A 12,452-nucleotide genomic window follows, 5' to 3' on the forward strand; every position below is an offset into this window, starting at 1 on the left:
TACCCGCTTCACACCCTGGAGGACGGGGCTGTGGCCCCCCCACACTCCCTAGCAGATCATTACATGGAGAAACCTTTGGAATGCAAGCATGCTGATCCAAACAGGTATGCACACATGGGTATTCACAGACGCGGACTAAAGCTTTCTTGGCTGCTACCTCAAAGCACACTGTGCGCTGTCTATCTTGCGTGCTGCACAATATCGTTTATTATTTAGTAAATATTGATATCTATGACTAGCTAGTTTATTGTGATGGTGCTTTGTTTTCTCTATTATTATGTTGCTCTTTGTTGTTTGCTGTCTCCTCTGTTTGTTTTTTTTTTGTTTGTTTGTTTTTTTTCTCCATACAGGTCATCCCAGGAGTTCTTTTTTTTTTTTTTTCTCTCTCTTCCCCCCCCTTCTCACCGTCTCTTCTCCCCTTTGGTTTTCTTTCTTTCTCTCCCCCTCTTTCTCTCATTCATTCCCCCTGTCCTATTTATTAAAAAAAAAAAAAAATGACAAAGGATGAACTGAAGCTCTGCCATCACGTAATGTCGCATACTGCTGTTTCTGATGTCATTTAAAAAAAAAAAAAAAAAAAAAAAAAAAAAAAAAGAATATAAGGCCTACTTGATTATATTGTATTATAGAGATTTGGTTATAATGTATAATGTAGAAAATCTTCTAACAACCTTTGCTGGTTCTGTGGAGAACAGCTGGTTTATTCTCCTGCCTTCTATCTCTCTGGTGTACCTCCTCAAGCGGCTGGCCAAGGCTGTGAGTCTTTGCTTGGCAGTTTCCAAGGCCTCAGGTATGGACAGCTTGCTGTATTTCTTAGGCACCTTATTTGTCGCACCTTGCTGCAACTCCGTTAGTTGGCTAACCTCCCTCCGTGCTACTTTGATCTTGCCCTCTAGCCTCCTTCTCCATGGAGGGTACTGCCCCCTGTCGCTGTTCAACTTGTAGCCAAGCATCTCACTGATCACTGCTGCCGTATTGTAGATCAGCTTGTTAGTGTCGGTAATCGTGGTTGTAGGTATTGTCCGTAGTGCTGCATTAACATCATCTAGCAGACCTTCTGAGGGTACTTCACGTAATCTTGGTAACCGCCTACAGGGGATCCAGGTTTCAAGCTTGGCCATGATCCTATTTTTCAGGTCAGTTCCTCTCGCACTCTGAGATATATATATATATATATATATATATATATATATATATATATATATATATATATATATATATATATATATATATAATATTAATTATATTATTATTTATTTTTTTATTTTTGTGTTTTATTTGATTTAATTTTCATATTTTTTTCCTGTCCTAATATTAAGCATTTAGGTCAGCACTTACTGTTTTTAAAGCACTTTATCCAATTTCCCATTTTTCAGTTTCATTGTACTATTATAATATGTATGATTGTGCGACGACTATAAAGAGTTATCTTATCTAAAAATAAACTTTGCTTGGCCTATATAGCACTACATAACACCTACAGTCAACTTAAGACATTCATATTGTATGACCCAACAATAACACAGAGAAAAGACCAACATACAGATGAACCACTATGCGAAAGCATTTGGCAAAAGTTGGAAGGAAAAACTCCCTTTAAACAAGAAGAAACCTCCAGACAACTTTTTTTTTATTGTCAAAGCTTAATTATCCTTTTTAGTCAGCTCCCTGTAGATAGGCTTAAAATTTAATCTAAAAATAATTATTTTTATCAATATAAGCTGTAGTTCAGTACCTTGCCAGTACATAAAAACTGTCTTGCTTTGATTCTCGGGAATACTACAGGACACACTGCACACTCTCTTGGCTGAAACCCGAGGACCATTGCTACATAGCAAATGTTTTAACTGTTTTGTGGAAATCAAAACTCAATGAAGCTAATTTTACTTTACCTTGCAGCGAGACAACAAGGTGCAGATCGGTACATCCTTAACACACGACGCATGGTTTGGACTGCTGCCCGTGATTTCTGCAGAGCACACTACACAGACCTGACCAGTCTAAGGAATGATGCTGAGTACCAGATAGTCCAGCAAGTAGCCAATGGCAGTGAAGTGTATGTTGGCCTCTTCAGAGACCCCTGGGAGTGGTCAGACCAGACTGACTCCTCATTTAGATACTGGAACCCAGATGAGCCTGTCTGGACTGATGGCACTCAAACCTGTGTTGCTATGTTGAAGGTGAACTCTGGTAAATGGGGAGACAGGGCATGCACAGAAACACATCCTTTCGTCTGTGATTGCAGTGAGTAAAACTCTTTACTAGAAAATTTATATAACATTTATATTTCAAATAGAAAAAAAAATATCTGTCTTTCTCCATGACAGAAATGTGTAAAATGAAGGATCCAGACTAACTCTGTTTACATGTGTTTATATTAGGGAACAAGCTGAGTTTCATTAAACTGAGGATCAGCCCACAGGACTCAATGCTGGATCTAAGTAATCCTTCAGTGCAAGCAGACATCCTGGAGCAAGTAAGTCAAACAGATCTTCCGAGCTTTGTTAATGAAGAGCAGTTCATTATTAGTATATCATACATTGCATGATGACCTTCATGGCTTTGCTATAGTAAATGTAAATATGAGTGGGGTTTTTTAATAGATAAGATAAGATAAGATAAGATAAGATAAGATAAGATAAGATAAGATAAGATAGAACTTTATTAATCCCTCGGGTGGGTTCCTCTGGGAAATTCGATTTCCAAAAAAGCACAGCACCGACAGAAGTTACAGAGTTATACACACACACATATATATAAATACAGAGACAATATAAATAAAATATACGAAGGGGATAAATAGAATAAATAGGAATAAAAATAAAAATACAAGTGAATTGCACATTTCAAGTATTGAGTCTATTGCACCGTTGACTATTTACAAAAGTATTGCACAAAAGGTATTGCACAGTGAGGTGAAGAGGCACTACAGCTTAGTTGTTCCCTCCTTTGTCCTCCTGTTTCCCCTCCCTCTCCCCTCCAGAGAGGAGTTAAACAGTCTGATGGCGTGTGGGACAAAGGAGTTTTTAAGTCTGTTAGTTCTTGTCTTTGGGAGAAGCAACCTGTCACTGAACAGACTCTTCTGGTTGTTAATGGCCGTGTGCAGAGGATGCCTGGCATTGTCCATAATGTCCATCAGTTTCTTTAATGTCCTTTTCTCTGCCACTGTCACCAGAGTGTCCAGCTTCATGCCGACCACAGAGCTAGCCCTCCTGATCAGTTTCTCCAGCCTGGATGAGTCCTTCTTTGCTGTGCTGCTCCCCCAGCACACCACAGCATAGAAAAGTACTCCAGCAACCACCGACTGGTAAAACATCCTCAGGAGCTTCCTGCAGATGTTAAAAGACCTCAGCCTCCTGAGGAAGTACAGTCGGCTTTGGGCTTTTTTATACAGGTACTCTGTGTTGCATGACCAGTCCAGTTTATTGTCCACCCACAGCCCGAGGTACTTGTACTTGTTGACCACCTCCACCTCCTCCCCCTCTATCTGAACCGGCAGTGGACCTGCTCTAGACCTCCCGAAGTCCACAACCAGTTCCTTAGTCTTTGAGGTGTTGAGTTGCAGGTGGTTTGTGTGACTCCATGCGACAAAGTTCCTCACCAGACTTCTGTACTCCTCTTCCTGATCATCCCAGATACACCCCATGATGGCTGTGTCGTCTGCAAACTTCTGAATGTGGCATAATTCAGAGTTGTAGCAGAAGTCAGAGGTGTACAGGGTGAAGAGAAGAGGGGACAGCACAGTTCCCTGTGGTGCTCCTGTGCTGCTGACCACTGTGTCAGACGTGATGTCCTTCAGCCTGACGTACTGTGGTCTGTCGGTGAGGTAGTCGGAGATCCAAGCCACCAGGCAGGGGTCCACCTCCATCCTGTTCAGTTTTTCTTGAAGCATACAGGGCCGGATGGTATTAAAGGCACTGGAAAAGTCAAGAAACAGGATCCTGACCGTGCCTTTTCCCCCATCCAGGTGTGAGTGGGCTCTGTGTAGGAGGTACAGGATGGCATCCTCCACTCCGACACCCGCCTTGTATGCAAACTGTAGTGGGTCCTGGGCATGTTGTACCTGTGGTCGGAGGAGGCTGAGGAAGAGCCGCTCTAGAGTCTTCATAAGATGTGACGTCAGTGCCACCGGTCGGAAGTCATTCAGCTCATTGGGCCGGTTCTTTTTGGGGACCGGGACGATGCAGGATGTCTTCCATAGGGCGGGCACTCTCCCCAGTCGCAGACTGAGGTTGAAGACTCGTTGTAGCGGCTCCCCAAGTTCAGCAGCACACGCCTTTAGCATCCTAGGACACACCTTGTCTGGGCCTGCTGCCTTTCTGGGGCGAAGCTTCCTCAGTTGTCTCCTGACCTGATCCACTGTGACACTGGGAGATGTTTGGGAAGAGGGGAGGGGGGGAGATGTCTTGCTGCTGAGAGAGGGATTGGAGGAGGGGGGTGTCATGGTGTCAGGACAACCCGTTCTCACTCCCGACACGTAAAATAATGACGATTGGTCACGTCCCTTAACTTCTCATGCTGACGCCTAAGGTACCCTTCCACGTTTTTATGCGACGCTGTGGGTTGTCAATTCATTCCAATATGAACCTGCTCTCGGCGATCAGAGACGCTTCGAGCAGAGGCTCCAGCCATCCATTTACTCCAATAATAACCCCATCACAGCGAAACATGACGTGAAGCACAATCTAACTGGAGAACCGGGGACCCTCTCCGCGAACGGGTTTTTCTCCCTAATTTAATGTTTTCTTTTAATGACATCGTTAACATTTCTCAACAAAAACACGTGAAAGTATCACTGATAATTCAACAATAAAATCGCTTCATGTTGTGGCCATCACACAGTGTTTTCCAAACTGATTCACGATCTGAAAGTGCGCAGATTTAACGTACATAATCCTTTGTTAGGTTTATTATTTTCATTTCACACGTAAAACACATTTATAGATTCATTCACCACTCCTGTTAGTTTTGGATGCGCTCGGCTCCAGCCAATCAGACGCAACCTGTGTAAGCAAAGGCTGATGGGAGAACGGAGAGACCCATTTATAAGAATAAGAAAATGAGGCGGAACTGATTGATTCTAAATGCAGGTATGTAAAAAATACATATATTTAAAGTAATACCTTGATGTGTGTTTCAAAGTTTGTTTTTTCATAAAAGCTTCAAACAAACAGAGGTGACTGATCTCGGAAACGGTGTAATGTATTTAAAAATGGCTACAGCTACCGTCAGCATGCTTGCTAGGTAACGACTACACGTGGCTACTGCAGCATTAGCCATTTAATCCAACGATGATGGATTAAATCTATTACAAACGTTAAAGGACTTGTGTGCTGCAAAATACCCTCACATGGTGCGTAAAGCAGTTTTTGTGCTAAGAGTTCTGCTAGCTCTTTACAAACTGATGATGCTAACGTTAATTGCTAACGTTAACTGGAGCGCCAAGACTGAAAATCATTTGAATTGCGTTAGTTATGTGTTTATGTCACTGAGTTCTGCAAAAATCTCTTTCCTCTTTAGCTTGAAAATGAGTGATTCAGAGGATCCCGAGCTGGAGGAAGAGCTTCAGGCTGCTGACGAACTCCTTCAAGATATGCAGGTAACATATTTAGTGGAAACAGTTGTTAAAGAGGGAACACGCTTGTCTAATATTTTGTACGGAGTAAACGTTATATTATTTGAAATTTTTTTTAAATAAATTTTTATATATGTGTATAAGTTTATGTCAAATTAAGTTGGTTAACTTAAGATGTTTGATCATCTTTGCTTTAATCATAGACTGTATTTTAGGTGTTCCCTTTTTTCCTTGTTAATTGCGTAGAATGATGCACAGAGTGAACCTCAGCCAAGACCAGTGCGCTGGAAAAAACGTGACAGACAGGGAGATTTTATTCCTCAAAGACCATCAACCAGTCGAAGTACTAGTTGCATGCCACGTGGTCAGTGTTCACGCAACCATTGATTTTATCTCACAACTTGTTTTCACCAAAGAATTTCAGTAAGTAAATATTCTTCATCCCCCCCCCCCCCCCCCCCAAGTGTCCAGAGAGCAGCATCAATGTCCACGTGAAGAACCTAGTTATGTTGCCAGTGTCAACCAAACAAAAGGTACTTTACCTTCTTGTATATGTTGTGATTTCTGTTTACTTTTATATTTGTTGTTATAGTTGAGTTATGCAGGGCTTTTGTGGAGTCCTAAGAAACATACTGCCTAGAGTGTTTTTCACTTTGTGGAAGAGTTTCTTCCTTTCTTTATTTTTTTTCTGTTAGTGTATGGAACTGAGGTGCTTCGTCAGGAGCTCCTTCAGTTGTTGGAGGATGGAGAAGAGGACACAGCCATGACTTGTGAGACGTCGTCTGAGTCAGCTGCTACTCACTGGGCGATCAGAAATATGGTGTCCTCGCAAAAGTGGAAAGAGGCCAGGCCTTGTCTTATAGACAATATGTTAGCTACTCTGGATCCACAGTCACACCGTGTGTGTCAGTGTGGCAAACAAGTAGTTGTGAGGTGTCTGGACTGCCTGCCTCTTCCATTCCTTTGTGCTGACTGTGATATTGCAGTTCACACATGCTTTGTCCTGCACAACAGAGAGGCAGTAACAGGAGGGTTTTTGCAGCCTTCATCAGAGTTTCACAAGCCAATAGGTACAGTTTTTAAGTCTTATGCATTTCTTGCTATGTATGAGTATGAGTGGGTGCTGTTATTGTATATTTATTGTGTATCAGTTAATTTCTAATTCTTTTTATATATATTGTGTGTTTTAATGTTAGTTCGGCTGTTGCCTGTGCAAAGGCCAGACCATGTGTGTGACTGCCCAGCAGGTAACGTTGAGGTTTCACCCGGCGCAATTGTGGCTTTTGTAACCATAAATGGTAAGTTGCCCTTTTGTCACACACTACATACACAATAGATGTGTTTGGAGGTTTTATTGCAAATTGTGCATTGCTATCTTGGTTTTAATTACCCTCGGCCCGCAGTATATGTGGGCACCTGTCAAAGGTCATTTGGATTTACCAGACCGATTTGAAAACAACATGAAAAATATGAATGCTTTGAGCCATGACTGAATTCATCCTTATCCTTTCTAAAGGCCGTTATAACCTTGCACTGCCAGTGGTGAGCTGCACCAGCTGTGGCCTAATGTGGTCCCCCTCAGTTAAGGACATCCTGGGTAGTGGATATTGGCCTGGCACCTTAAATTTCTGCACCCTGTTTTCAATGGATGCCTTTCAGTCTTTCTATGACATTAAGAAGGCTGCACCAGGGATGTCACTTAAGGCATTTGTCAAAATGCTGGATGAACGAACAGCCCATTTCGGAAGGGTGAGTTTCTAAATTTGCTAAGTTTAAGGAAATTGTGCAAATCAATGTTTATGATGACTGTCCTTGAATATTCTGTTGTATGTCCTCTATGTAAAAGAATGGTCGAATATCAGCTGATGCCTTCAGTAAAAGTTTCTTGGAATGGAGTGCTGTAAAGTTTGAGGTGGACAGGATGTGCAAGGAGCCATGCTTTAGCTGCCCTGCCTGCACTCCAGACATGCTTGCCGTCTCAGTTGATGGAAACCGCAAGCTTTATCGCTTTCAGTCTAATGCAAGGTACGTTATGCATTGTGTACATAAGTCAAATATGGATTTGTAGAAAAATGTATTTTAATGTTTCTTTTCAAACAACTGTCACTGTGTTCGTTCAGCACTTCAGAGCAGGGGAACTTTGAAGGTGTCTTCATTGAAAAAGATGAGGAAGTTGCTGAGTTTGTGAAATACATCCAGAGACACACAAATCATGTAAGATACACATATATATATATTAGTGCTGTTAGCGTTAATCTTGTTAAAATGACGTTAATGCCGTAACCATATACAAATACGTGTGTGTGTGGACATATATGGATGGGTCGATATTTTTTTATTTTTCTCTTGGTGTTGTCGTAATACTATTTACTTTACTTTATCTTAATGTGTACTTAATTTTGTCACCATGTGTATTTAAAAAAAACAACATGATTTTTATTTTGTGTTATCAGTGCTGTCCTGGGGAGATATGAGGTCTTGTGTGACTCGAGGCTAATTCAGCTAATTGTTATGCATTTGTTTTAAAAAGTTTGTCCCTGATAGGGCTTAATCATGTCATGTCTTTTATGTTAAAATCTTTGAGTGTATAGGTCCCGGGGAAAGGGTTGTGCGGATCTTCATCTTGGACTGCAGCAAAGGAGTCGTCCAAAAAGTCCACTGGGAAGTTGGATGAAGAGGGCATGGAAATAGCTGGTTGTCGCCACGGAGTCCTCTTAGCTGCATTGAACATGTTTCGAGGGGAGATCTTTGCTTACCCCCTTTTTCTCCAGAGGAAGTTGGCAGCTAGCGTCCCAGGACATATTACGTTCCTTTGCTCCGATGTGGCCTGTAAATATTTCCCCTATTTAACCAAGGTGGCTCAGCAGTGCCCTGAGCTGAGGAACCTCTTGTCAATGCGTCCTTTTCTCTCCGTCATGCATGCAAAGGCTCACACTTGGAAATGCGAGGTATACTGCAGCTTGTAGTTTTGGATTAGTTTGAGACATTTTGTTATAAGGTTGAATGAATTCAGCAGTCATGTATTGTGACCTCCTTTCTATAGATCAAATGGGGAGGTGCGTTTCAGGATGGGGCCGGTTCAACAGTTGGAGAAGAGGTGGAACAAGTAAACAGTTTCCTGTCTAGGGCGGCCATCACAACGAAGTACATGTCTAAAGCAGGTATGTGTCCGTGTCTGAGATTCCACTCAGTCTCCTGCTCATTAATTCTAATTTGTATACTAACTGAAATGCAGGGCGAACAAACATGCTGACCCTCCTGGCTTTGGGGTGGAACAAAAGGAAAGTGGAACAACTGGGCCGCACTTTGAGCCAGCGATATCTAAAGGTCATTTTTTCAACACCCATTTTAATGTGTGTGGTAATGGGGGGAAAACACCAGTACTCTTTTAATGTCAATATGAATGACATTTATGAATGCATTCTTAGATCATAAGGATCCTTAGAGAACAAGTGGAGAGCCTGAATGCGACCAGAAATGAGCTGGGTGTGGATGACGACACACTGCAGCAATGGGTGGCCGATGTGCAGAAATGGGCTGAAGGTGAGTCTCAATATAATGCACTCATGTATAACAATAGGACCCACCATGGCCTCATTAAAGAACTTAGAGTTAAGATCTTTCTGACAGTGTCAACAAACAATGAAAAATAAGCCTTGTAAAAGCAAATTTATGGCAGAGTTGTTGCGTTTCATCAAATTGGATAGAACCTGGGTTGAAATGATGTCGTACTAGTTGGTTTTATAAACCTGAACACCAACATACTTGTTATCTCATGATTATCATGAGATAGCAGCACATGAAGGCTCCAGATGTCTTATAATGAATGTCATCAAGTCAGTGATTACAGAGTCCACTGTAGTTTGGTGACTGTTACTCATCCTGTATTCTGATTAATATTCCTCTCACTTAGAAAGTGATCAAACTGATGGCAGCCTTGGAGCGTTGCAGGCACGAATAGAGGAGCTTGTCGTCATCATCAGAGTGCGAACACAAAGTCTTTACAGACAAAATGGTACGTCCCAGTTTCTTTGAAACGGACCGTTTGATGCTCAGTTTGTACAGCTACTTTGTAAACAGAATCAAATCAGATCCAGGTTTGTTTAAGCTGGATGTGATTTGTTCTAGCAAACAAATTGATGAGTGTAGATTAAAATGAAACTATATACATTATGTGAAGGTGTGAATTTTTTATGATTATTTACAGATAGCAACAAGAGGCGACACAGAATTCGCAAGGTCATCTTAGTTGAGAAGAAACGCTTGGCGGCTGCTGTTGACGACTACAACAAGCTCGCTGAACCAACAAAGCAAATCGTATCCAGTGATGCCCTCATGCAGACCGATATTTGGCCCTGGCAGAGCACAAGTGAACGTAAGCTCTTGATTTATAAATATCCTTTTTAAACAAGCTCCCAGTATCTGAGCAGTAGTTGAATGTTTTGTTCTTGAATCATAATATGCTGCTATGTTTTCCCATCTGATGTTGTTAAACTGTAGCTGCTGCTGACCTCCGGACAAAGAGAAAGGTCTTTGAGAAGGTGATGGCTGTGAGGCGCCTGAGAGAGGAGGAGATGATCCTTTGCAGGGAGATGCGGCATCACTGGACAGTGTTGCGAATGCGTTCTGTGGTGTTGGGGACAATCTCCTCAGACTGTAAGCACTTTATTTATTTATTAATTTTTTTGATGAATCGATTGAAAATAAGAGCAGATGCTAAAGTCTTACTGGATCTTTTACCTATATCTAGATTGCTAGCTAACACTGCCTTCTCCCTTTTAAAAAAAATGTTTAATTACAGCATCCTAATTCCTTGTGTTTATGAGGTGATGTTTTTTTGTTGTTTGTTTTTTTTACTTTTCTCATATTTATTTGTTTTGTTCTTTTTACAGCCTCCTTTGTTGGCATGTCGGAGGATGCACAGAAGGGACTCTGTAGCCTGGTTTTAAAAAAACAAAGTGAACTGAAAGCTGAAATGCTCAAAGTAAAGGACGTGTACAAGAGAATCCTCAGCCACCAACCACTCCTGGAAATGGACTCGGAGGAGGAGGAGGACATTCCAGACGATGCCACTGAGAGTGATTTGAGCACTTCTGATGAAGACTGATTGTGTCATCATTGATGTTATGTTTGGTAAAATAAAAAGTTAATCACATCTCTGTTCAATGTGATTTTTCAACAGACATTTTACATTTTGAGAAGAAAAATGGAATTTCCTTGGTGCAGTTGTTTACCCTGAATCATTATTTCCCATCTAATTTAATGACTAGTGTACATGTTCAGATACGATAACATAATTTAATTTATGGGATGCTTTCTGGGCTGCTCAAATAATCACAAAATTTAAAAGCACCAGGCAGCACACTCACAAGTAAATTTTTTGTTCAGTGTTTTGTCGAAGAAATCAACAAGTACAACTGAGATGTTTGCTGTAGTGGTGTGTTTGTTAAGAAGCATGCCAGCACACTGGTGAACTGACAGTCCCAGAATGCACCCGAGCCATTGACTCGCCCCAGAGCAAATGAAATTGCTTATCTAGAAAGACAACAGTCATCAAAGAAGAAGTAAAAGAGTAGGAAACAAATGGTAAGGGAAGGTACTGTGGGGTAGGAAAGAAAGGCCAGAGCTGTGCAAAATGACCTCCAGCAGGCCACAAATGTGCACGTCTGCTCAAACGGTCAGAAATGGACTCCATGAGGGTGGTATGAGGGCCCGACGTCCACAGGTGGGGTTGTGCTTACAGCCCAACACAGTGCCGTATGTTTGGCATTTGCCAGACAACACAAAGATTGGCAACTTTGCCACTGGCGCCCTGTGCTCCTCACAGATGAAAGCAGGTTCACACTGAGCACTTGTGACAGTCTGGAGACGCCGTGGAGAACCTTCTGCTTCCTGCAACATCCTCCAGCATGAGTTTGGCAGTGGGTCAGTTTTGGTGTGGGGTGGCATTTCTTTGGGGAGCTGCACAGCCCTCCATGTGTTCGGCAGAGGTAGCCTGACTGCCATTAGGTACTGAGATGAGATCCTCAGACCCCTTGTGAGACCATATGCTGGTGCGGTTGGCCCCGGGTTCCTCCTAATGCAAGACAATCCTAGACCTCATGTGGCTGGAGTGTGTCAGCAGTTCCTGCAAGACGAAGGCATTGATGCTGTGGACTGGCCCGCCCATTCCCCAGAACTGAATCCAATTGAGGACATCTGGGACATTATGTCTCGCTCCATCCACCAACTGCACCACAAAATGTCCAGGAGTGGGCAGATGCTTTAGTCCTGGAGTCTGGGAGGAGATCCATCAGGAGAGCATCTGCCACTTCATCAGGAGCATGCCCAGGTGTTGTAGGGAGGTCATACAGGCATGTGGAGGCCACACAGACTAGTGAGCCTCATTTTGACATGTTTTGAGGACATTACATAAAACCAGATTAATGATTCTGTATTGCATTGATCAAGGAACCAACCCAATAGGAGCTAAAGGAATCCTCTTGACATTACTTCACTCAGTAAGTTTATACTATGTTTAATGTGCATTTTCTTCATCAGTTTAGAACATAACATGTTAGCGCTCCCTGGTCCTTTTTGGAGACAGATCCTGAGACAGCAGGCAGCTATGGAGAACTCGTGTCAGCTGTGGTAATTAAGGAATACTTTGATTTAATATTGATTTCATGACAACTATCCTCTGGCACATATTCCTGGATATATATAATGACATAAGTAAACTCCCATTTTAGAATCATTGCCTTCTTTGATCTGACTTATTGCCTCAGACTTTGGCCCTGTGTCCCCAAAAGTATAGAAAATCCATGACACTGAGTAAGAGGCCTTTATCATGTTATAAGTGAGAGAGTTTGGTGTAACAGTGGTTGAACATGCCAAA

General features: G+C 42.1%; 1 protein-coding gene across 2 annotated transcripts; it reads left to right on the forward strand.

The window, feature by feature from the left end:
- Positions 1 to 7,107: 7,107 nt before the first annotated feature.
- LOC146564622 (uncharacterized) lies at positions 7,108 to 10,730 on the forward strand. 2 transcript variants are annotated; one of them, XM_085292534.1, is made up of 11 exons: positions 7,108 to 7,324; positions 7,422 to 7,600; positions 7,696 to 7,789; positions 8,167 to 8,523; positions 8,619 to 8,736; positions 8,811 to 8,902; positions 9,004 to 9,118; positions 9,489 to 9,590; positions 9,783 to 9,950; positions 10,076 to 10,231; positions 10,468 to 10,730. In XM_085292534.1, the coding sequence occupies exons 1-11, from the start codon at positions 7,142 to 7,144 to the stop codon at positions 10,680 to 10,682; spliced, it is 1,779 nt and encodes a 592-aa protein (XP_085148660.1). In that variant the 5' UTR covers positions 7,108 to 7,141; the 3' UTR covers positions 10,683 to 10,730. The 2 variants fall into 2 exon arrangements, with proteins under 2 accessions (XP_085148660.1, XP_085148661.1); XM_085292535.1 differs by lacking the exon at positions 9,489 to 9,590.
- Positions 10,731 to 12,452: the final 1,722 nt, after the last annotated feature.

The sequence above is a fragment of the Mchenga conophoros genome, linkage group LG11, assembly GCF_057382185.1.
Source record: "Mchenga conophoros isolate Kocher_MC1m ecotype Shallow Benthic linkage group LG11, M_conophoros_male_GT1.1, whole genome shotgun sequence".
NCBI lineage: Eukaryota > Metazoa > Chordata > Actinopteri > Cichliformes > Cichlidae > Mchenga > Mchenga conophoros.